At 40.5% G+C, this 23,740-nt stretch overlaps 1 protein-coding gene across 12 annotated transcripts in view; it reads right to left on the reverse strand.

Annotated features, from left to right (window-relative positions):
* nrxn1b (neurexin 1b) overlaps positions 1–22,993 on the reverse strand; it is a 144,242-nt gene extending 121,249 nt beyond the window's left edge. For all 12 annotated transcript variants that reach the window (XM_067422133.1, XM_067422132.1, XM_067422128.1 and 9 more), the window contains exon 1: positions 21,854–22,993. In XM_067422133.1, the coding sequence (XP_067278234.1) occupies positions 21,854–22,490 (637 nt within the window). In that variant the 5' untranslated portion in view covers positions 22,491–22,993. The remainder of the gene's footprint in view (positions 1–21,853) is intronic.
* Positions 22,994–23,740: the final 747 nt, after the last annotated feature.

A 23,740-nucleotide genomic window follows, 5' to 3' on the forward strand; every position in this document is an offset into this window, starting at 1 on the left:
ATACCAGTAGCCTACACACTCAATACCAGTAGCCTACACACTCAATACCAGTAGCCTACACACTCAATACCAGTAGCCTACACACTCAATACCAGTAGCCTACACACTCAATACCAGTAGCCTACACACTCAATACCAGTAGCCTACACATTCAATACCAGTAGCCTACACATTCAATACCAGTAGCCTACACATTCAATACCAGTAGCCTACACACTCAATACCAGTAGCCTACACATTCAATACCAGTAGCCTACACACTCAATACCAGTAGCCTACACACTCAATACCAGTAGCCTACACATTCAATACCAGTAGCCTACACAATACCACTCAATACCAGTAGCCTACACACTCAATACCAGTAGCCTACACATTCAATACCAGTAGCCTACACATTCAATACCAGTAGCCTACACATTCAATACCAGTAGCCTACACATTCAATACCAGTAGCCTACACATTCAATACCAGTAGCCTACACATTCAATACCAGTAGCCTACACATTCAATACCAGTAGCCTACACACTCAATACCAGTAGCCTACACACTCAATACCAGTAGCCTACACATTCAATACCAGTAGCCTACACATTCAATACCAGTAGCCTACACATTCAATACCAGTAGCCTACACATTCAATACCAGTAGCCTACACATTCAATACCAGTAGCCTACACATTCAATACCAGTAGCCTACACACTCAATACCAGTAGCCTACACATTCAATACCAGTAGCCTACACATTCAATACCAGTAGCCTACACACTCAATACCAGTAGCCTACACACTCAATACCAGTAGCCTACACACTCAATACCAGTAGCCTACACATTCAATACCAGTAGCCTACACATTCAATACCAGTAGCCTACACATTCAATACCAGTAGCCTACACATTCAATACCAGTAGCCTACACATTCAATACCAGTAGCCTACACATTCAATACCAGTAGCCTACACATTCAATACCAGTAGCCTACACATTCAATACCAGTAGCCTACACACTCAATACCAGTAGCCTACACACTCAATACCAGTAGCCTACACACTCAATACCAGTAGCCTACACACTCAATACCAGTAGCCTACACATTCAATACCAGTAGCCTACACACTCAATACCAGTAGCCTACACACTCAATACCAGTAGCCTACACACTCAATACCAGTAGCCTACACACTCAATACCAGTAGCCTACACACTCAATACCAGTAGCCTACACATTCAATACCAGTAGCCTACACATTCAATACCAGTAGCCTACACATTCAATACCAGTAGCCTACACACTCAATACCAGTAGCCTACACACTCAATACCAGTAGCCTACACACTCAATACCAGTAGCCTACACACTCAATACCAGTAGCCTACACATTCAATACCAGTAGCCTACACATTCAATACCAGTAGCCTACACATTCAATACCAGTAGCCTACACATTCAATACCAGTAGCCTACACATTCAATACCAGTAGCCTACACATTCAATACCAGTAGCCTACACACTCAATACCAGTAGCCTACACACTCAATACCAGTAGCCTACACACTCAATACCAGTAGCCTACACACTCAATACCAGTAGCCTACACATTCAATACCAGTAGCCTACACACTCAATACCAGTAGCCTACACATTCAATACCAGTAGCCTACACATTCAATACCAGTAGCCTACACATTCAATACCAGTAGCCTACACACTCAATACCAGTAGCCTACACACTCAATACCAGTAGCCTACACACTCAATACCAGTAGCCTACACATTCAATACCAGTAGCCTACACATTCAATACCAGTAGCCTACACACTCAATACCAGTAGCCTACACATTCAATACCAGTAGCCTACACACTCAATACCAGTAGCCTACACATTCAATACCAGTAGCCTACACATTCAATACCAGTAGCCTACACATTCAATACCAGTAGCCTACACATTCAATACCAGTAGCCTACACATTCAATACCAGTAGCCTACACATTCAATACCAGTAGCCTACACACTCAATACCAGTAGCCTACACACTCAATACCAGTAGCCTACACACTCAATACCAGTAGCCTACACATTCAATACCAGTAGCCTACACATTCAATACCAGTAGCCTACACATTCAATACCAGTAGCCTACACACTCAATACCAGTAGCCTACACATTCAATACCAGTAGCCTACACATTCAATACCAGTAGCCTACACACTCAATACCAGTAGCCTACACATTCAATACCAGTAGCCTACACACTCAATACCAGTAGCCTACACACTCAATACCAGTAGCCTACACACTCAATACCAGTAGCCTACACACTCAATACCAGTAGCCTACAGACTCAATACCAGTAGCCTACACATTCAATACCAGTAGCCTACACACTCAATACCAGTAGCCTACACACTCAATACCAGTAGCCTACACACTCAATACCAGTAGCCTACACATTCAATACCAGTAGCCTACACACTCAATACCAGTAGCCTACACACTCAATACCAGTAGCCTACACACTCAATACCAGTAGCCTACACACTCAATACCAGTAGCCTACACACTCAATACCAGTAGCCTACACACTCAATACCAGTAGCCTACACACTCAATACCAGTAGCCTACACACTCAATACCAGTAGCCTACACACTCAATACCAGTAGCCTACACACTCAATACCAGTAGCCTACACACTCAATACCAGTAGCCTACACATTCAATACCAGTAGCCTACACATTCAATACCAGTAGCCTACACACTCAATACCAGTAGCCTACACACTCAATACCAGTAGCCTACACACTCAATACCAGTAGCCTACACACTCAATACCAGTAGCCTACACACTCAATACCAGTAGCCTACACACTCAATACCAGTAGCCTACACACTCAATACCAGTAGCCTACACACTCAATACCAGTAGCCTACACACTCAATACCAGTAGCCTACACACTCAATACCAGTAGCCTACACACTCAATACCAGTAGCCTACACATTCAATACCAGTAGCCTACACATTCAATACCAGTAGCCTACACATTCAATACCAGTAGCCTACACATTCAATACCAGTAGCCTACACATTCAAGGGGAAATGCAAACGTTTGTCCTGATGGCGTGAGGAGGTTATTAATCATTATTTTTGCACGAGCGGTTTGAGTATTTATCTATCCAGCAAAACTCTCCTGTGCATTCAATGATGTCCCCAAAACTCTCCTGCGCATGCGTATGTGACGTCATCGAACTGGGAATGAAACCATTGCGCATGCTCGTCCAGTACGTGTTGGATCTGACCCAGTACGTCATCGTGCTACAGGCTGCAGCGAGGACTTCTTGCCAAAAGTGGTTCCCCTTAGCCTGAGGTGGTCAAACTCAATTCTAGTCAGAATATGAGTCTGATCATGAGTCCAACATTCAGCCGTGTGAAAAAGCATGAACTCGATCTCCCTGAGGGAAGACGTGATTAAAAAAAGGGACGTCGTCTTTTATGATAGTACATGCTTTTTTACACGGCTGAATGTTGGACTCATGAACAGACTCATATTCAGACTCATAAAGTTTAATTGAAAAAAAAATATGCATTTTCATTTATTCAACATTTAGTTTAAAAAAAATGTAGGTGCCAATGTTTAAAAAAGCTTTACTGGCTGAAATTTCAAAGACGTTCAGTTAGCCTATAGGCTTGCTATGTATCGTCCTGACAAAACAAAACAAAAAGATAAAAAAGACAAAAAATTACTCTCAGGTTGCTCATTTTGAATAGTTGATATTTAATATAGTGGTGTACCTTGGTGTAGAAAATAAATATTCAGTAATTTGATCATTATATGGGACAGAACAGTATAGGGCTTTTAAAATTAAGGTTACAAAAGAAAAGTTTCTTAAAAATGAGAATATAGAAGGGTATTGAGATATATTTAATACTTATACAGAATATGGGAAAGATAGTATTGATGGCACATTTAGACAGGAATATTCAATTGTGATGACAGAAAAACTAAAAACAAAGATACATTTCTAGTTTCAGCATTATTTGTTGTTGGTGAGACCATGTGCCAATTTACTCATGGTGACACACTGAGATCCTGTACCTCTGAAAATGGATTGGCCTTAAAAGTTAAGGAACCAAAAGTAAAAAGTGTTTGAAGAATTAGGATCTATTAAGTTGTCATCAAATTGAGTTGAATTTTAATCAAAAAACACAAGCGCTTTTCCCCATTTTTGAACGGTCACTGCTGGCATATAGCGAAACACAGATATAGCTCATGTCAAACACTCTACCCAACAGATCCACCAATCTCTGTGTGAAAATATAATGATGCTGCCATCTTTCTAAAGCAATGTTTAAACAACTGGGAAAATTGGCACTCTGACCCCACTACAATATATCGAATGACTCAGTACATCTGTAAACCCTAACGCCCCCATTTCCCATCAGCCAGAACCCTTGTGGATCCATTAGGACCCCAACGTCTTCAATGAAAAAGTTTGGCTTATAAAAGGTGAATATAAATGGCTCCTACATGTATTGTACGCATTAAATAATCTTTTTAAATACACACAATTACAGGTAAAAACAAACAAACACACACCTTAGTATCGAAACGTTTTGATACATCATATTGATACGCCCATCCCTAACTCCCACAGGGACTCTGAAATACATCAACAGCACCAACGCTGAGTGCTTCTGTGAAACGATACGCACTGTGGAAAGCGCCATACAAATAAATGTGAATTGAATTGATGCATAAAATTAATCTGAAAGAGATGTTGAGTAAAAGTTGTCCCTAATGTGGTTTGATATCTAGAATTACAGCACAGAGCAGTGCATCAAAGTAATTATTTTAGCTGAGCAGAGGTGTGTGTGTGTGTGTGTGTGTGTGTGTGTGTGTGTGTGTGTGTGTGTGTTGGAGAGAGAAGACCAAATCCTGTAATCCTTTCGTCTGATCAAAGTAATGAAAAAAGCTTTCAAATCATTTAATGGAAAGTTCGCATGTCAAATAATAAGCAGCATTCTGTGAATTTGTTTGTTAATATCCAGCAGTGAGATAAACAGACAATTCATACACTCAATGATTTATGATGAAAGATATAGCTATTGATCTAACTTTGTAATGCGTTAAGCAAAATAGCATCTTCGATAACATTTCACAACATAAAGCATACAAAATCTCAGTATTACTGCAGATGAGCTTGAACCAAATGAAGAGCCGAAAGAGGCCTTTTTCCTGTAAATCTCGACATTTGATCGCTTGGTTTGTTTCTGCAATGGTAGGCCCTTTAAACACTGCTGTTTTGTCACAGTTGTGTTGCACGAATTATACCACATTTAAACCAGCTGAAGAAACAAACATATCCACGGCTCTCTCTTTCTTTTAGATCTGGAATGTCAGCCTATTTGGATGGTTCTTGTAAATGAACACAATTGCCTAAATGATTCAAATATGTGGCATTTTACGTTTTTTGTATTCAACCCTGTTATTCATTCATTAAAAAAATCATTGATTTAATAGTTTGTATAATTCAAAAGGTATTGATTGGTAGTTAAAGGCCCACTGAAATCAAAATTGAATTTATTTAGCTTTTAGTATGACTGTGTTAGCCTTAAAGTTATGAATAAACTGGTATGTTCCAAAACTATGACAAAAAAAGAAAATAGCATTTAGGAGATATAAGCATTCAAAACTCAGTCTCCCACTTCCGTTAAAACAAATCTCAGATTTTGATGACATCAGCAGACTTCACTGTCTCGTCAAATCTTCTGTCCAATCAAAATGCTCTCTAGAATCTAAAGCTCCGCCCCCTACGCTGCTGAAGCTGCGGCTGAAATCGGTAATTTACACATCTACTAATTTCTACATGGTGAAAGGCACATAGCACACTATATATGCGATAGGAAATGATTCAGTGTAAATATACTTTCATTTGAGGTGAATAAAGTCTGTTTTTATATTAGTTTCACACACCGCGGCAGCACACACACAAACACCAATGGCTATGATCTAAATTTAAACTACAGATGCAGCGCGGATCATATGCGTGAGTCGGCGCAGACAACATACATATTACCCATAACATACCCATTTGAACTCTGCACAGAATGCTGCATTTCAAAGCGATATGGAGGAGATTATGACGATAAACGGTTAGAGGAAACTGGCTTTACCAAACAGAAAGGCTCTAGTCAAACTGTATATTAAAGAAACGCTATTGGCTGTTTCAAAAAAGGGGAGGAGATGCTAACAGCTGGAGCCGTTTCAGGGGAAATCATGTCAACACATTGAATAATGCGGCGTGTTCCAGAGCACTTCAGTGGGGCTTTAAAGGGTTAGTTCCCCCCAAAAATGAAATGTCTGTCATTAACTCCTCTCCTAATGTCGCTCCACACCCGTAAGACCTCCGTTCATCTTCACACACAGTTAAAGATATTTTATATTTAGTCTGAGAGCGTATGCAAGTGTATGCACACTATACTGTCCATGTCCAGAAAGGGAATAAAAACATCATCACAGTAGTCCATATGAGACATCAGTGGGTTAATTAGAGTCTCTTGAAGCATCCAAAATACATTTGGGTCCAAAAATAACAAAAACTACGACTTTATTCAGCATTGGCTTCTCTTCCGCGTTTGTGTTCAATCCTCAAATAAAGATTCAAACGGTTATGAATCAGTGAATCATTGGCAATCCGAATCATTGATCAATACACTGATTCATAACCGTTTGTCATTTTTCAAATATCTCCGCAGATGTGATTTCTGCCCGTAATGGTAAGGGGGCGTGGCCTTTCCGGCAACCTGTGCTTGGCACTTCTGCTGAACTGTTTGCTGTCAACATCCGGATTAATATGTTCAACATTCACTTGTTCGTTTTTCTTAAACAGAAGCTTCAAAATAAGATCTAGCATCTTAAGCTTACATTTACGTGTAGGACTTGTCTATATCTCGGTCCTAACTTTACGCATAGGCAGACGTCAGCGAGCATTAGGGGTTGAACAACTTCCATTTTTTTTAAAGTCGACATTTATGTGATGAAAGTCGAGTCGACGTTGACTAGTCGCTGATGACGTCATTAATAAACAAATAACCATGAGCCTCAAGCTGATGACACATTTACATTTACATTTATGCATTTAGCAGACGCTTTTATCCAAAGCGACTTACAACTCAGGAGAACAGGAAGCGATCCGTCAAGAAGAGGCAACGAAACACAAAAACTGCCCCAAATACCAAGATTTGTATACCGCTCAGAGTAGCCAAAAACAGAAAAGGGGAAGGAGAAAGGAGAAATAGAGGAGGAAGAGGTTTTTTTTATGTAAGATTAAGTGCTCATGGAAGAGCTGAGTTTTTACCTGTCTTTTGAATGAAGCGAGTGATTCTGTCGTGCGTATGGAGGACGGAAGATCGTTCCACCAACCAGGAACAATGAAAGAAAAAGTTCTAGAGAGGGATTTCATGCCTCTCTGTGATGGTACCACAAGCCTCCTCTCATTAGCGGAGCGAAGGCTTCTGGTGGGTGTGTAGACGCGTAGGAGTGAGTCGAAGTATGCGGGTGCTGCGCTTGTGGAAGATCCATAAGCAAGAGTCAGGGCTGTGAATTTGATCCGGGCAGCGAGTGGTAGCCAATGCAGAGAGATGAATAGAGGTGTGACATGAGCCCTTTTGGGCTCATTGAATACAAGACATGCTGCAGCGTTCTGGATCATTTGCAGCGGTTTGATTGCACAAGATGGAAGTCCAGCCAGAAGCGCATTGCTATAGTCAAGTCTAGAAATGGCCAGGGCTTGGACAAGAAACTGTGTTGCATGCTCCGTAAGGAACGGTCTGATTTTCCTGATGTTGTGCAATGCAAACCTGCATGACCGAGCCGTCTTCGAGATGTGGTCTTTGAAGGACAGCTGGTCATCAAAGATTACTCCAAGATTTCTGACCGACCCTGAAGGAGTAATCAAAGATGAACCTAGCTGGATGGTAAAATCGTGTTGTATGGTGGGGTTAGCAGGGAAAACAAGCAGCTCAGTCTTTGCTGGATTGAGCTGCAGGTGATGTTTTTTCATCCATGCCGAGATGTCCGCCAGACAGCTTGAGATTCGTGCAGCTACTGTGGGATCATCTGGTTGAAATGAGAGGTAGAGTTGTGTGTCATCAGCATAGCAATGATATGAGAGACCATGTGCCTGAATGATGGGTCCCAGTGATGTAGTGTAAATGGAGAAGAGGAGAGGTCCAAGCACTGAGCCCTGAGGAACCCCCGTGGTCAGTTGATGTGTTTTGGATACCTCTCCTCTCCAGGCAACCTTAAAAGACCTACCTGTGAGATAGGACTCAAACCAGTGGAGTGGAGTCCCTGTGATGCCCAGTGATGAGAGGGTGGACAGAAGAATCTGATGATTCACAGTGTCAAAGGCAGCAGACAGATCAAGGAGGATGAGGACTGATGATTTGGATGTAGCTTTAGCCAGCCGCAGGGCTTCAGTAACTGACAGTAATGCCGTCTCAGTTGAGTGGCCCTTTTTGAAGCCTGACTGGTTTACGTCCAGTTGATTAGACTGTGAGAGGAAAGATGAGACCTGGTTGAACACAACTCTTTCAAGTGTTTTCGCAATGAATGGTAGGAGAGAAACAGGTCTGTAGTTCTCTACAAGTGATGTGTCTAATGTGGGTTTTTTAAGCAGTGGGGTTACCCGAGCCTGCTTGAATGTGGTGGGGAAGATGCGGGTGGAGAGAGATGTGTTGATGATGTGTGTGAGTGCTGGTAAGAGTGTAGGGGAGATGGCTTGTAGGAGATGTGAGGGGATGGGATCTAGAGGGCAGGTAGTGGGATGGCTGGAGAGGAGAAGCTTAGATACTTCGTCCTCAGTGAGTGTAGAGAAGGAGGAGAGAAGATGTTTGGCTGTGGATGTGGCTGATTCAAAAGTGTGTGTGTGTGGAGGTGTGAACTGACTGCTGATGAGTGTGGTTTTTTTCTACACAGCGCTGCCCATAAGGTTATTAATCCTACATTACAGCTTCTGTATCAGTTCTTTTGTCTTATGGTCGTTATATTTCTCACAGATTTCTGCTCATTCTGAATAAGATACAGATAAAGTAGCACAATAAAGATATGAATGCATTAGTGAGTGATTGTGTGTGAATTAATTCTACCTGCCAGCGTCTCTCTACTAATAGTAAAGCTGTGAGTTTTAGTTATCAAGAAATATATGCTAGAACGTTTCAGTTTCTAAGCTATTTTATTGATAAATCACAAAACAGTGTTGATAATACATTTCTGCGCTCCCGAATGGTTGTGTGAGGCACGCGCGATCTCCGCGTGATCAGGCTGTGTGTGTGTGTGTGCACGTTGCAATGAAGCACGCAGTTTAGCGCGATGATTAACTTACGTGTACAGTAAGCCTGCATTCTCCCGATCAATTTTGAGCATCCAGATGGTAATCAAATCTTGTTGAGTGCTTTCAGATTATGCATTTATTTGTCATTTTTAACTGTTGAAAACAGAGCCTGCGCGTCAGGAAATTGTTGTATCCTGTTGCGCCCTCTATAGGCCAGCGACTAGTCGACGTCAAGCTTAAAGCGTCATGACAAAGCATTAAGGTCGACTAGTCAGTGCAACCCCTAGCGAGCATCGAGACGCCTAAGCCAGCTTTCGAGCAGCTCGACTAGGTTTAATTTACTGATATTACAGCATGATCATTTCAGGGAGGCACCATGGTAGCTAAATCAGTGCATGTTCATTATCTTCTACGAGTTGAGGACACTAATCTCTCTGTGGCTCTGCCCAAATCATTTTCCCCAAACCAGTTCAGCGGAAATCTCGCCCTGCAACCGATTTCATTGGCTGAGATTACAGTGACGGGTCGGTTTAGGGATCAGGGTGTAGCCAATCGTTATTGTGATTGACATGGCCAATGAAATGTTTAGAATCGGTTGCAGGGCGGGATTTCCGCTGAACTGGTTTGGGGGAAGAAAAAAATCATGCATATGGAAGGAAAATTACATCATACCCTGTGCGCCTTGAGAAACTAATAGCGATTGGTCGATTAAATGCTACCAGGAACGTCCAATAGGCGTTCTTGTTTCATGACGGGAATGCCCGAGCCGCAGCTGGACCCTTCTCTAAAAAGGGACCAGTGAGAGTTAGCCTGGTCCGACCTGACTCTCAGACCTTTAATATATTCAAAGAGTTCGGCCACTCTCCATTAACAAGCGTTAACTTCCTTGAAGGCGGGAACTCTGTTGAAGTTTAAAGCTGGATCTGCCCAGAGCCACTCTGGATCTGCCATAACCAATCGCTAACGTTTGGTCGTAACCATAGACTGTAAAAAAATATGGCCGTAGTATCCGTGACGTCACCCATAGGATTCCGGTAAGCTGTTCTGAAGCGTAAAGTAGAGACAAGCCGTCGCTATCTTGCGAGCGATTCATCGTGTGTCACTCCTGGATAACAGAAAATGGGCAAAAAGGCGGGATGTGGGGGGCGGAGCTTAGGTGACGCAATCACTATAGACGGCGGATGGCTATCCACCTGTAACCACGGCCTTAATTATGCAGAACTTATTAAAAAAAATTCACCCCCCTCACAGTCGTCATGAAGGTCAAAATTAGCCGTATAGGCAAAAAACACAATTTGTACCAGGCAGTAAACATGTTTTTTTTCTGCTGTAAATTTGGCCATTTTAACATGGAGCTCAATGAGATTCTGCTCCTTCTCGAGCCTGTCCCTAGTGGCCAGTTGAGGAATTGCAGTTTACAGTCCTTCCGTATTGGCTTCAAGAGAGATCACGGGAGGTTGCCGCTTGGTCGTGACATTGTAATCTCAAACTAGCCAACAACATCAACTGTTCGCTGATTGGACCGGTTAAAATTTGACCAGAGAATATACCACAATCCCAGACGGAGTACTGAAGGAAAATAAAAATTAAGCAGAAGGACGTTGGAGGACTGAGCCAGACTCAGTGAGAGTATGGCTGAATCCCAAATGGCACACAGACACTTCTATGCACTTTCGGTCTTGTGGATTTACAATGGCTGTCGCGTCCATTAAGTCCATGAGACTATAGGGTGTCCCATTCATAATCTGTTTCAGAAGAGTGCTCGTGAGCGCCCCCTTCGGAGCCGTTTTGTGGCCTCAGCAGTGATGATCGGGTTGATCCACCCGCGGTTACGAGTCATCCAAAAATATTTTTATATGTCGCGGTCGCGGTCGGTCGGGTCGTTTGGAATAAAGTTGCCAAATAAACCTTTGTAATTTATATAGTAGGCTACTAGACACAATTTACTATGAAATCCATTGGCATGAGGAGGATCATCTGCGTTCCTGCATAAGTGCAGCCAGTGAGCGCACATTCAGAAGAAACCGGCTCAACCCAGGGACGGTTAATCCGATGTTATTTCTACACAATGCGAGGAAAGCTAAAAATAAGTAGGCTAATCTTCTGTTTTAGGCCACCCGCAGCAACTTACAGCCCTCTTGAACCCCTTTCCAGACGCGGGACAAAATGCCTGATTAGCTGAAGAAAAAAATATTGGCGATTTCCCCCCAAAAAAACAGCTCAACCCAGGGACAACTGATTCAATATTATTTCTACACAGTGCGAGGAAAGCTAAAAATAAGAAGGCTAATCTTCTGTTTTAGGGAACCACTTACAGCCATTTTAACCCCTTTCCTGAAGCGGGACAAAATGCCAGATTGGCGATTTCCCAACACGCTGAACTAAGCAGTGCCATTGGACCATTAGGGTACTTTTAAACGCATATAGCTCAGTAATGTCAGTTTTATGTATTTTCTGAGAGGGGATTTTTGTTGGGAAAGTCAGGTGAGAGACGCACACTTCGATTAAACTGGATAAACACATGCAGCATCTGAAGTGTTAAGAAAATTAAACATAATAAATTGATGCTACAATGAGCATTTACTACTTTTTAAAAATGCGGGCCAGGAAGTGGGTCGGTACAATATTTCCTTCTTTTTTTTGTGGTCCGAGTTGCGCCCGCGGTTAGTTGAGAACGTTGGTCGGGTGCGGGCCGTTTATACATTGACCCGCGCATCACTGGCCCTCAATGCACACTTTAGCTGAACCTGCAAGTTTCTAAGCTACGCAGAGGACTTTACCCGGCAGAAAAGTGTGGACTCAGAGGAAGTCCATGAGAGTTTAGGGACCCATTTGGGATCCAGCCTATATGGCCCTGTCCAAATACCCACACTTGTGGTCTTGGCCACTTGAGAGCGTGTGTATGCGACAGGAAGTAAGAGCGCAAGACTGTCCCATGTCTTAAAAATGCCAAGCTAAGTGCCCTAAACCCACACTATTTTGAATAGTCAAAGTTAAGCCTATCCCATCATGCATTATGTTCGGGAAATCAAGTGCCCTGAAATTGTGAGAAGTTGAGCAAAAACTTCCACAGCAAATGAATTAGATATTACATATGATTTAGTTGTAAAACATAAATTGTTTCCTATTTTATTGGTGCAAAGATGTTGTAACATACCATCTCCGAGACTATGGGTTAGAGATCCAAATGCAGCTTTAATGAAAGGGTAATCCACAATTGTAGACCAAAAACAGGTAATCAGTCCAATCAGGCAAACAATACAGGAGAGACAGGCAAACAGATAATTCACCACACAGGAACGAAATAAAAAAAAAACAAGAAACCTGGGAAACGCTCAAAAAAGCAGTGTAACACTAACAAGACTTTGCCATGAATGACAGTGTGAAAAAGGTATATAGGCAGAGGTAATGAGGAACAGGTGTAAACAGTGAGTGCTAATGAGTCCGTGCAAAGGATTGTGGGTAATGTAGTCTTTGATGGAGTGACAATCCGGGATGGAGTGCCCTCTAGTGGGCACTCTCGCTATTTAATATTGAACAGATGTATTGTGTGTTTTGTACAACATTTGCAACTGCTTTTCATCACTTAATTAGAAGAACTGCGATTTTAAAATGGTCTTCTGTTACATGGGGACAAAGACTTTTAAAATGCAAAGTATTGAAAATCTAAATAAAGCTAAACTATAAGTGTGTCTCATTGGGTAAGCAAATGTTCTACACACACTTGCAGTCTTCACGCCTACTTGAACACTTGAGCCAAACACAGGAAATACGTCATGCAAGTAGAAAAGTGGTCGAGCGCAAAGGCCGTAAATGGGCTAAACCATTTAGGAATCAAAAAGTAACAAATTTAAGGGAGGCAAGAAAAATTATTTAACATTAACAAAGAGTTGGACCGTTATCATAAAAAATAATTCAGAAATATATGTAAAGATTTGGGAACTAAACAAGCTTAATTAACTTTTAACGTTTATGAATACTAAAGCAAGAATCAAACAGGTCACCAAATGTCCCCTCACACATGAGGACAATGAACTGTGCCTTCTATTGGTGGGAATGGGATACTCAATATGGTGGCCATTTACCATGACCGGTTTTGACTAATGAGGCTTGATGTAATGCGGGCGAAAGCACTGAGATTAAGGAGCGGTAAAAACATCGCCAGTATGTGCTCTTCAAGTTGAAGCAGGAGAAATGCCATTGAACCTACGACGTAAACAGTTGCTTGTAAATTATTGGATAAAAGGACATGGAAATAGTCATCCAATCCAAAGAATACTGCAAGATAACTGGGAAAGGGAGAGAGCACAAAAGTTAAGTTTGGGTGGATAGGAGCTGCGGCAGCTAAAGACGGGAGTGTGTGAAAAGGAGATTTGTTCAACTGTAACATGGCCTGATACCCCGGTTTGGAATCTAGAAATCATGAAAGTTGATTTTGAGTTACTGCAAGTCAAAAGAGCTAGCAATAGTATCGATTTGGCAGCTGAATTTTATAGATATACAGGAAATAAATATAAAGATCACGTCCAGATCTATACGGATGGATCAAAGGATCCAGAAACAGGGAAAACTGGATCTGCAGTTTACATTTTTAATCAAAGAAGTGAGATTTGCAGACAAAATACAAATGATCTGAGTGTATATACAGTGGAATCATACGCTATTATGATGGCATTAGAATGGATCAAAGAAAACAAAAAAAAGTAAAGCATTAATTGAAAGTGACTCTTTATCAGCATTGTACAGTCTCATGATAGGCAAGTCAAATAGTCATCAGGACTTACTGTATGCAATATTGACAATATACACAAGAATAAGGGGAAAAAGTTGTAAGATTCAACTGATTTGGATTCCAGCGCATATCGGCATTGTGGGTAATGAGAGAGTGGACAAGTTAGCCAAACAAGCTGTTAAAAAAGAGAGTATTGAAACAAATGTTAAGTTGTCAAAATCAGAAGGGAAGAGTATTATATGGAAAGAAACCATTAGAGAATGGCAAAGTCAGTGGAACAGGGAAATTAAAGGGAGACATTTGTATAATATTCCAAATAAAGTTGGGGTTGTGAAGAATAGGGGAGGAAATAGAAAAGAAGAAATAGTTATGACCAGATTAAGGATAGGTCACAGTAATTTGAATAGCACTCTACATATTATAAGGAAGTATCCGACGGGTTTTTGTGGGTATTGTCAGGTTGCAGGAACTACAGAGCATGTGCTGAAGAACTCAAACAGTATGATGAACAAAGTAAATAAATGATTAAAGGTCCTGTTCTTCGCGATTCCATCTTTCAAACTTTAGTTAGTATAATACCTGTAAAATTATAAAGCTCAAAGTTCAATGCCAAGCGAGATATTTTATTGAACAGAAGTTCCCTTTCAAAGCCTACAGCGAGCGGCCGGTTTGGACTACAGCGCTGCACTTCCTGCTGTGATGACGTCACTAGAACCGTCTGTTGACTAAAGCTCCGCCCACAAGAACACGCATAATAATATGTCTGTTGTCCGTTTGCTCTTGCAGGTCGAGAATAGGAAGCGTTGTTTTTGTAGAGTGTGTTTGTCGCCATGCCATTGAAACGCTGTTATTTTCATCCCGGAGTCAGATCACCTTTGTTTGGCCTTCCCACGGGCGCTGTACGTAGAGATCAATGGCTTCAGTTTATGGTTAACTCGGTTCCGGAAAATTATAATCACAATTTAAAACTATGTGCAGCACATTTTGCTGAGGACTGCTTCCTCAATCTCAATCAGTTTAATGCCGGATTCGCAGAAAGATTATTCTTAAGAGATGACGCAGTTCCCTCTGTGTCTGGAGAAGGCGTTGTTTATGGTGCACAACCGGTAAGTGTATTTTATTATTTAAGTCGGTCCGTTTAACAGTTTATGTAACTCATGACACAAAGTGCAACGCTGTTTAGCTTTGATAACTAACGTTAGATGGTAATGGAAACTAATCCGAAAAACTTAGCATATAAAGGTGTAGTAATTCATTCAGACACCATCGATTGTTGGTGTTTGTAATGATCAGTTTAAACTCCTGAATAGACAGCTGACCATTCTGAAACATCCAGCTAAAGTCTTTCCTGAGCAGGCTGTAATCGATCCTCTTCGATATTCTCCGGGTCTGATTCCGGCTCAAACTGATAAGGCAATATAGACATTTTTGCAATAACATTGAGCGCGCGTATCTACCCTAAGAGGCGGGACCTTTCCGGGCAACGTGCGCTAAGCTGCTGTCCAATCACAGCGTGGGAAGCGCTGGCCCAATCAGAACTCGTTACGTGTTTCTGAAGGAGGGACTTCATAGAACAAGGAAATCATCAGGCCGTTTTTAGGACAGAGGAAACAGCGCTGTACAGATCAGTCAATTGTGTGAAAAATACTGTTTTTTTACACGCAAAACATGAACTCATGTTATATTGCACACTGTAAACATAATCAAAGCTTTGAGGAAAGTGAAACTGGAAGATGGCAGTAGCAGGGCTCTCAAGTCTCACGCATTGGGCGTGAGACACACGCATTTCAACCCGTTCACACGCTCACACGCCACACCTTGTATTTCTCACGCAGAGAAATCGCCAGGGTAACACGCGCGCTGTTAGAGGAATCAAGCGAGTTCACCATAGAGTTCTGACGGCCCTGCCACGCACCAGTTAATCTAATAAAAATAGAGACCGAACAGCCAATCATAAAATAGATTTGCTGTATCTGGGTAAGATATAGATATTCCCTCCACCCAAGAACGTTTACGTTCTGATTCCAACGTCACATTCTGTGATTCACGCCACGGCCTCGCTCATTGAATCAAATGCTCGCTGAAGTACCGTTAGTTGGCAACTAGAAGCAATGATGACAGACGCAGAGACACAAAGATAACGGTGTCAAGTTAAGTTTCTGACAGCACTTTGTTTTCTGTTCTTAATCCCTCAACAAAACTTAAAGGAAGCCTCGTCTCAATCATGATTTGCATGAAATGCATTTTGCTATCATGTACGTTATTGCGCTCTCACTCAGTGAACATCTGTGCTCACCTGCACTCGTGAATGCGGTGATGGACAGCTGTCCTCATTCGACTGGTGTTTGGATGGGATTTTTTTTAAACTCACTTTCATTAATTAATTTATTAAAAGTAACTCCATTTTGTAAGATCATTTTCATTTAAGTAATTCCAAACATCACGAGGCAAACGACATTAGTGATCAAATACAGTCGAGTTATTAACCCGCTCCACAGCACCACCCAGTGGATTTAGTTAAAACTGCGAGATTTAGAGGGATGTATAAAGGATTCACTGCATTTAGGCCAGCGAAGCAATATAGTACAATTTCAATATTATTTTTATTTTTCGAACATTAATTACAGATCAAATATATTCGTGCTCACCCTTATTTATGGAAGCTGAAGTATAGCGATATAAAATTTGCAATGCAATATGTAAAATGGCAATGCATTTCAAAATTTACATTTACATTTTCCATACCATGTGTGCAACATTTGGAGCAAAATAATAATTCAAATTGAATAATATAATTAAAATGTATTACAGAAATAATTAGATGTGTTTAACATGTTCATGAAATTTCAAAAATTATGCCACGTCACCACACTAGCCATTATTTTTAATGGAAAGGAGACTTAGGTGTTATTCAAGCATTAATTAAACTTTGCATGGTGGCAAAACATTTTTTTTTTACATTTTGTTATTTTAACTGAATTCAGAAATGCTTTTGAAATTAAAAACTTTGCTTTTAATAAACAAAATACATATTTGAAATAAAGACTGTTTGGAGTTGTGTGCTCCGTTCCCTGAATCCACAGCCTTTGTTGGTATTTTGAGTGTACACAAATAAAAGTAGACAGTTTATAATTATGTCTTGTACTTAGCCTCTGTATGGCTAAAAAATGATGGGGTATTGGTGTGGGAGTTGTTTCCGCTGTCATAAAGAGAGGAAAAAATACAACCATACTGATATAGCAAACAATAATCATAGGCAGCTTGTCTAAGATTATTTGAGAGTAAAATAATCTCTGTTGTAAACTACAGCTCACTTCAGCGTGACCGTGCTCATGTTAAGGTGCCACCAACCCCTGAGCTGAAGGCCTCAAAAACCTGCTACCATCACCAATAAACAACACTAACCATTCTCTCTCTCTCTCTCTCTCTCTCTCTCTCTCTCTCTCTCTCTCTCTCTCACACACACACACACACACACACAAACACACTAATTAAATACATATTTATTTTATTTGTACGAATTTGTCATTTTTCATATCAGACCCCCATACCCAGCCAAACCCACGGCCGAAATCTCACTCTGATCTCAGTTCAAAACTTGAGAGCCCTGCAGTAGTGCAACACTAATGGATGCAAGCTGCCGTTAAACCCTGAAGAAGAAGAAGATGACCGGGTTTGCCCGTTTGTGGTGGGAAAATGTTCCAGTAGGTAAGTATAACTATATATAATATGTATGTGGTTATATGGCAACAATAAACCTCTAACATGATTACCGGTCTTGTTTTACTTCTTAATTCAATACATAAATCAGCATAAATCACATGTCAAACTGAAGAAGAAATGGCTTGGTGAGGACAGGAACAACACTAAACAACACGCAATCAGCGACACAAAATCATCTGTGTTAACTGGTGTTCAAGTTTGCGCAAAACAGATACTTGTGTGCATGATGTTTACAATAAGAAGTGTATGTATTTATGTTCTCAGTCCTGTGTCAGAATAAGAGTCCCTACACAGAGGCTCGCTGTGACAACACTCATCAGGGACTTATTTTACATCTTTAAATTATAGGACCCCTTTAAGACACCGTATTTCACACTGCTCAGCTGATTGGTATTGGGAAGTAATGAATGTTTCCATCTGATATTTCATGAGGAATACTTTTGTGTAATAAGATATTTGAATGTACAAAGCCATCTCAAATGACAGACATGCAGGCCTAGCAGCAAATGTAATAATCATAAGACCACTTTCCCGGAAAAACACAGATCAAAATACAGGATCAAAATTGCGTGTATTACCACAACCACATACTACCGGTACTCATCTCAACAACAAAACCAGGCTCGAGCATCTTTTTAAAAAACACAAATGTTATATTTATACTAAACCAGTTAAATGTCACCCTTATACATCATGATAACGTTTACAGTGCTTTGTGCTGTGCTCCGTGTGAATTAAAATCATAATCTGGAACGACTGCTTCAAACTGTTTTATGATCATGGGCGTCGGAAGCAAATATAAACTGAGAGGGTCAGTAGCGGCTAAGGCCAAATATGATAGATGGGGAAATAGTTTTGCGGGTGGTCTGCAGTGGTGGAGGAAGTACTGAATCTCAGCACTTCAGTAAAAGTACAAGAACCCAGAAATATATTTACTTTAGTAAAAGTAGAAGTACTACAACGACAATCCTACTTAAGTAAAAAGTACCTGATTTTAAATGTACTTTAAGTATTAAAAGTAAAAGTACTTGCATAAAAATGTATTCTCTAAATGTCTAATTCTAATAATTAAAAAGAAGAAAACAGTATGAGCGGTGGCATTTTAATTGAGTTAGTTTTGGGTTAATGTAATTGTTCTTACCATCTGTTGCCCAGTTTACATTCTGACTTACAATTCTGCTTATCTGCAAAGTTAAATGTCATTTTTTTCTGAAGCAACATTCTCATCAGCTTTGATGTATTTAAATCTTCATATTTATGATATTTTTACCTTTTATAAAGGACATTTTCCCCTAATCTTATTAAATATAGGCTTTGCTTCAGCTTTCCCCTTATATTCTTAAATTTGATTAATAAATTAAATTAGAATAAGATACAGTAGGGTTGTTACCAATCAAATTAAATAATTAACACTGAAAAATTACAACTGCTCTAAATAATGCTATGAGATTGTTTTAACTAAAGTGAACTAAACCACCAGTAGATGGCGACAGGTGAATCCTTATGAGAGAGTCATTGAGTCGATTCGTTCAAATGGCTGATTCGTTCATAAATGAGGCAGTCATTTATGAATAGGGCATTGAATCTTTGATTCAGTAACGCACTGTTGTTGTGCAATACGTTATGGTTCGGATGTGGAAATCTGATCTTGGAAATATTTTCGCTGCTGAAATAGAACAAAAGCAATAAAGCAATCAATAAAATGTAAGTGACTTGATGTTAATTAATTGTTTATGGAACTGTCAAATGAAATCAGTGTCACATTTTCTGTCGTGATGGTATTCAGGAAAACTACACCCGTTGGTCGTGTCATGTGATGTTTTTTTAACTCTTATAAAATATAAAAACTAAACATTTTGAATTTTTAATATAGTATGTTACTGAGTTTCTTTGTGTGAGCGGGGCTGATTTGTTTCCATTTCTCCTCGAGAGGCTGCGCGAGCCTCAACAGTGCAACAGTCAGTTCATTAGCCTAACGTACATTATATATTATTATCCGGACAAGCCTTAATCTCGAGCCCTGAAACTGATCAGAAAATGTAACGAAACGTTGTAGAAATGTAGTGGAGTAGAAAGTAAAATATTTGCTGCAAAATGTAACGAAGTAAAAGTATGCACTATTAATTCTACTTAAGTAAAGTACAGATACGTGAAAAATGTACTTAAGTAAAGTAACGAAGTATTTGTACTTCGTTACATTCCACCACTGGTGGTCTGGGGGTTCTCCCCCCAAAAAAATTATTTTATAGATGTGATTTCCTGCATTATGGTGCGTTTGAGGCCATATCCCTTTCTTATACCAAAAAAGACCTCAAACCAGTCAATACCAATAGTATATTAATAAAAAGGCTATATTCATTTAACTGCCATAGACATCAACAGTTTCACAGATAATGATAATGAACAAGTTGCATGTTTTTTATGCTCCGTGTCCAGACAGAAAAAGTGCCATTTACTAAACGATTGATTGGGACAGACAAAACTACAGATATCACTGAATTTTTAACCGTGGCTATAGTGTAGGGGTAAGACCATAGACTGTAAAAAAATATGGACGTAGTGTCCGTGACGTCACCCATAGGATTCTGATAAGCCGTTCTGAAGCTTAAAGTATGGGCGAGCTGGCCATCGCCATCTTGTGAGCGAGTCATCGCGTGTCACTCCCGGATAACAGAAAATGGGCAAAAAGGCGGGATGTGCGCGGAGCTGAGGTGACGCAATAACTATAGACGGCGGATAAATGGCTATCCACTTGTAACCACGCCCTTAATTATGCAGAACCTTAAGGCTTTATATAACGTAAGCGAATGAGTTATAAAAAAATTCTCCCCCCTCAGAGTTGTCATGAAGATCAAAATTAGCCTTATAAGCCAAAACCACAATTTGTACCAGGCTGTAAACATGTTTTTTTCTGCTTTAAAGTTAAGAATTTTAACATGGGGCTCAATGAGATTCTGCTCCTTCTGGAGCCGCTCTAGTGGCCAGTTGAGGAATTACAGTTTACATTACTTCCGTATTGGCTTCAAGAGAGATCGCGGGAGGTTGCCGCTTGGGTAAGACGCATGGCATTAAGTTTAGACGCATATCGCGAGCATATGTTCGAATCCGCCTTTTGCCAGACTTGCTTTCCCCATCACATATCAGATCGGAAAGGTATTTATTTTCAATAAAAAAATAGATAATATTAGAAAAGGGGAAATAAAGCATTTAACATGTGTTTAATAATACGTTTCTTAATAAGTTTCTCGGTTAAGGGGTAGTCAATGTAAGCAGACATGTGCTGAATTAGAGACGATAAAAGTGAATGGGTCCAATATCATTGGTCTTAAAAAGGGGGTGGACCTTGTCCCACACACACACAATGGTTCCGACGCCCATGATTACGATTAAAAGGTAAACCTCACGATATTAACACTACATTATGCCTTAATTAACAAGAACTAGCCAAGAACAGAACGTCTTTACAGCACCGATTCATCACGGTTCATGTTCATTTACATAGTAAGCCTCTAAATAGTGTGTATGTTCACATTAACTAATGCATTTTTGTTGACATGTATAGGTGATGATCAACACCTCTTTATTACATTTATTAACTTCTCTTCTATACACTGCAAAAAAATGCTTTTCTTACTTAGTAATTGAAAAAGTAATTGTCTTGTTTTGGGGAAAATAACTCAAAATGAAGAGAGTTTTTGCTTAAAATAAGATAAATAATCTGCCAATGGGGTGAGAAAAATAATCTTGTTTTCTGTTTGAATTAAGATTATTTTTCTCACCCCATTGGCAGATTATTTATCTTATTTTAAGCAAAAACTCTCTTCATTTTGAGTTATTTTCCCCAAAACAAGACAATTACTTTTGCTTGTCTGGTAAATACTTCTTGCTTTAAGAATTTGTAGATATTTAGACTAGAAACAAGACCAAAATACTAAGAAAAGCTTTTTTTGCAGTGTGAACTCAAAAACGGCAGACATGCATGAATTTATATCTTGTTTTCCACATGACTTCCACCTTTATCTGTGTTTCTGAATGCAGATTTCTCACCTGCACTGCAGTCCTTTCCCTGATAGCCGGTTTGAGAGCAGTCACATGTCGGCTCGTCGTTGAGCACACTGCACACACTGACCCCGGCGCTGCTAATCATCTCAGGCTCAGAACTGTTGACTTTCAGCTCAGTTATCCAGCCCATAAAGGGAGCATGAGCTTTCACAGTGTCCGACGTCAGCTGTGAAGACTCCGGTGGAATCCCGCCCAAAAACAGCCGACTGAAGACCGTCATATCCCGCCGTTTGGACTTAACTTCCACCCACTTTGCTTCCTCGTCAACGATAAGGGAAGTGTTTTTGAAGTCCCTCCTAATTGTGACCGAATGCCACCGGTCGTCGCTGATGAAAACATCTGAAAGCACGTAAGCCGGCTCGGCGCAGAAAATGGAAAAGCCCAGTTTGAGTTTCCCCTTGTGTATGTGCAGCTCGAGGAAATCGCAGAAGCCTTCGTCGTCGAAGTACACCAGAAGACCCTTCAAACTCTTGGTTTTCATGCTGAAGCTCATGTGACTCTCACAGCAAGCATTCCACATGGGAAAGGAGGCCCATTGCCCGTCCGAACCCGTGAAACTGAGACCCAATCCGGCGTCCACGGCACACACAACCAGCCCGATCCACAGCAGATGAGGAATCATGACGAGTTTAGGATAATCTCAGGGTGTGTTCACAATGCCATTTTTCACACCGTACCTAAAGATCCCCCCAAAATATCTTACCAAACATGCAAAACAATGTTGTGTGCTTGGCTAAATGGGTACAAAGGTTATTGTTACCACCTAAGAACTCATGAAGAGCCTACAAAATGTGTAAAGGAGCCAAAACAGTGCAGGAATCAGACACGCTTTTTGGGTTTGGATGGCACCACCAATCGTACCAGAGTTCGCTTTAATCCAACCAAACCTAGAACGATTGTTTCTGGGACGAATTAAAATCATGACCACAGTCTCCAAACTCCGGACACCAAAGCACATCCTCTGTGTGTTCTAGTCCTCATGTTATCAGCCTTGTTCATGTCCAGGATGTCATGAAGTTTATCCATCGGTGTGTTGCTGAACTCGTGGGATAGATCCTGTTTCAGATGAAGCCGACAGCAGACGTCATCTCCGATCCCTCAACATACGGCCGCCGACACTGGAGAGAAAACAAATAAAACAGCTCAGTTTGACTGACATCTTAACCCTCGGGCACTGTTCGCTTTCTGATCCCCTTGTTGGAGCGGCAAACTGAAGAAATTACTGCATATTTTGAGATTTTATGGCATTATTGGCCTCTCAGGAAAATTGATAGAAGATGTATTTTATGAAGCATGTTAGAGTTAATGTTTATTGTTATATAATACACCCACCTAAAGCATTATATTAGGAACACCTGTTCAACTTCTCATGAATGCAATTATCTAATAGTGGTGGAAATTTTGATTCTTTTAAGAGAGTCGTTCATTTTCAGTTCGTTCACCAAAATGATTCGTTCAGATTCGTTCACTGATTCGTTCAGTAACATTTGTTTTTATATTACATAAATATAACCGCAGGTGACGAAAAAGAGTGTTATGTGCAATGTCTTAAGTCAACGAACCCATTAACTTACAAAAAAACTGATTAGTCTTTATTAAAATGTGCATAATCTACTCATTAAATTAAAAAAAGTCTAAATAAGTGGTTCAGATGACCAAAGCATGTTTTCTTGCATGATTAACATTTAATTGTTTGGAGACATCAGGGATTATGGTAAACGTGGCGTTATAAACATGCGGTTTGTCTATAACTGTGCTTTGCATCCGCTTTCTGCTGATTGCTGAACGAGACTGACACGCATGCTAAAGGACCACAGAGGAAGCCTACCAGTTCATTCATGAACGAGATCTCTCTCTCTCTCTCTCTCTCTC

Source organism: Pseudorasbora parva, chromosome 17, assembly GCF_024679245.1.
Source record: "Pseudorasbora parva isolate DD20220531a chromosome 17, ASM2467924v1, whole genome shotgun sequence".
NCBI classification, from domain to species: domain Eukaryota; kingdom Metazoa; phylum Chordata; class Actinopteri; order Cypriniformes; family Gobionidae; genus Pseudorasbora; species Pseudorasbora parva.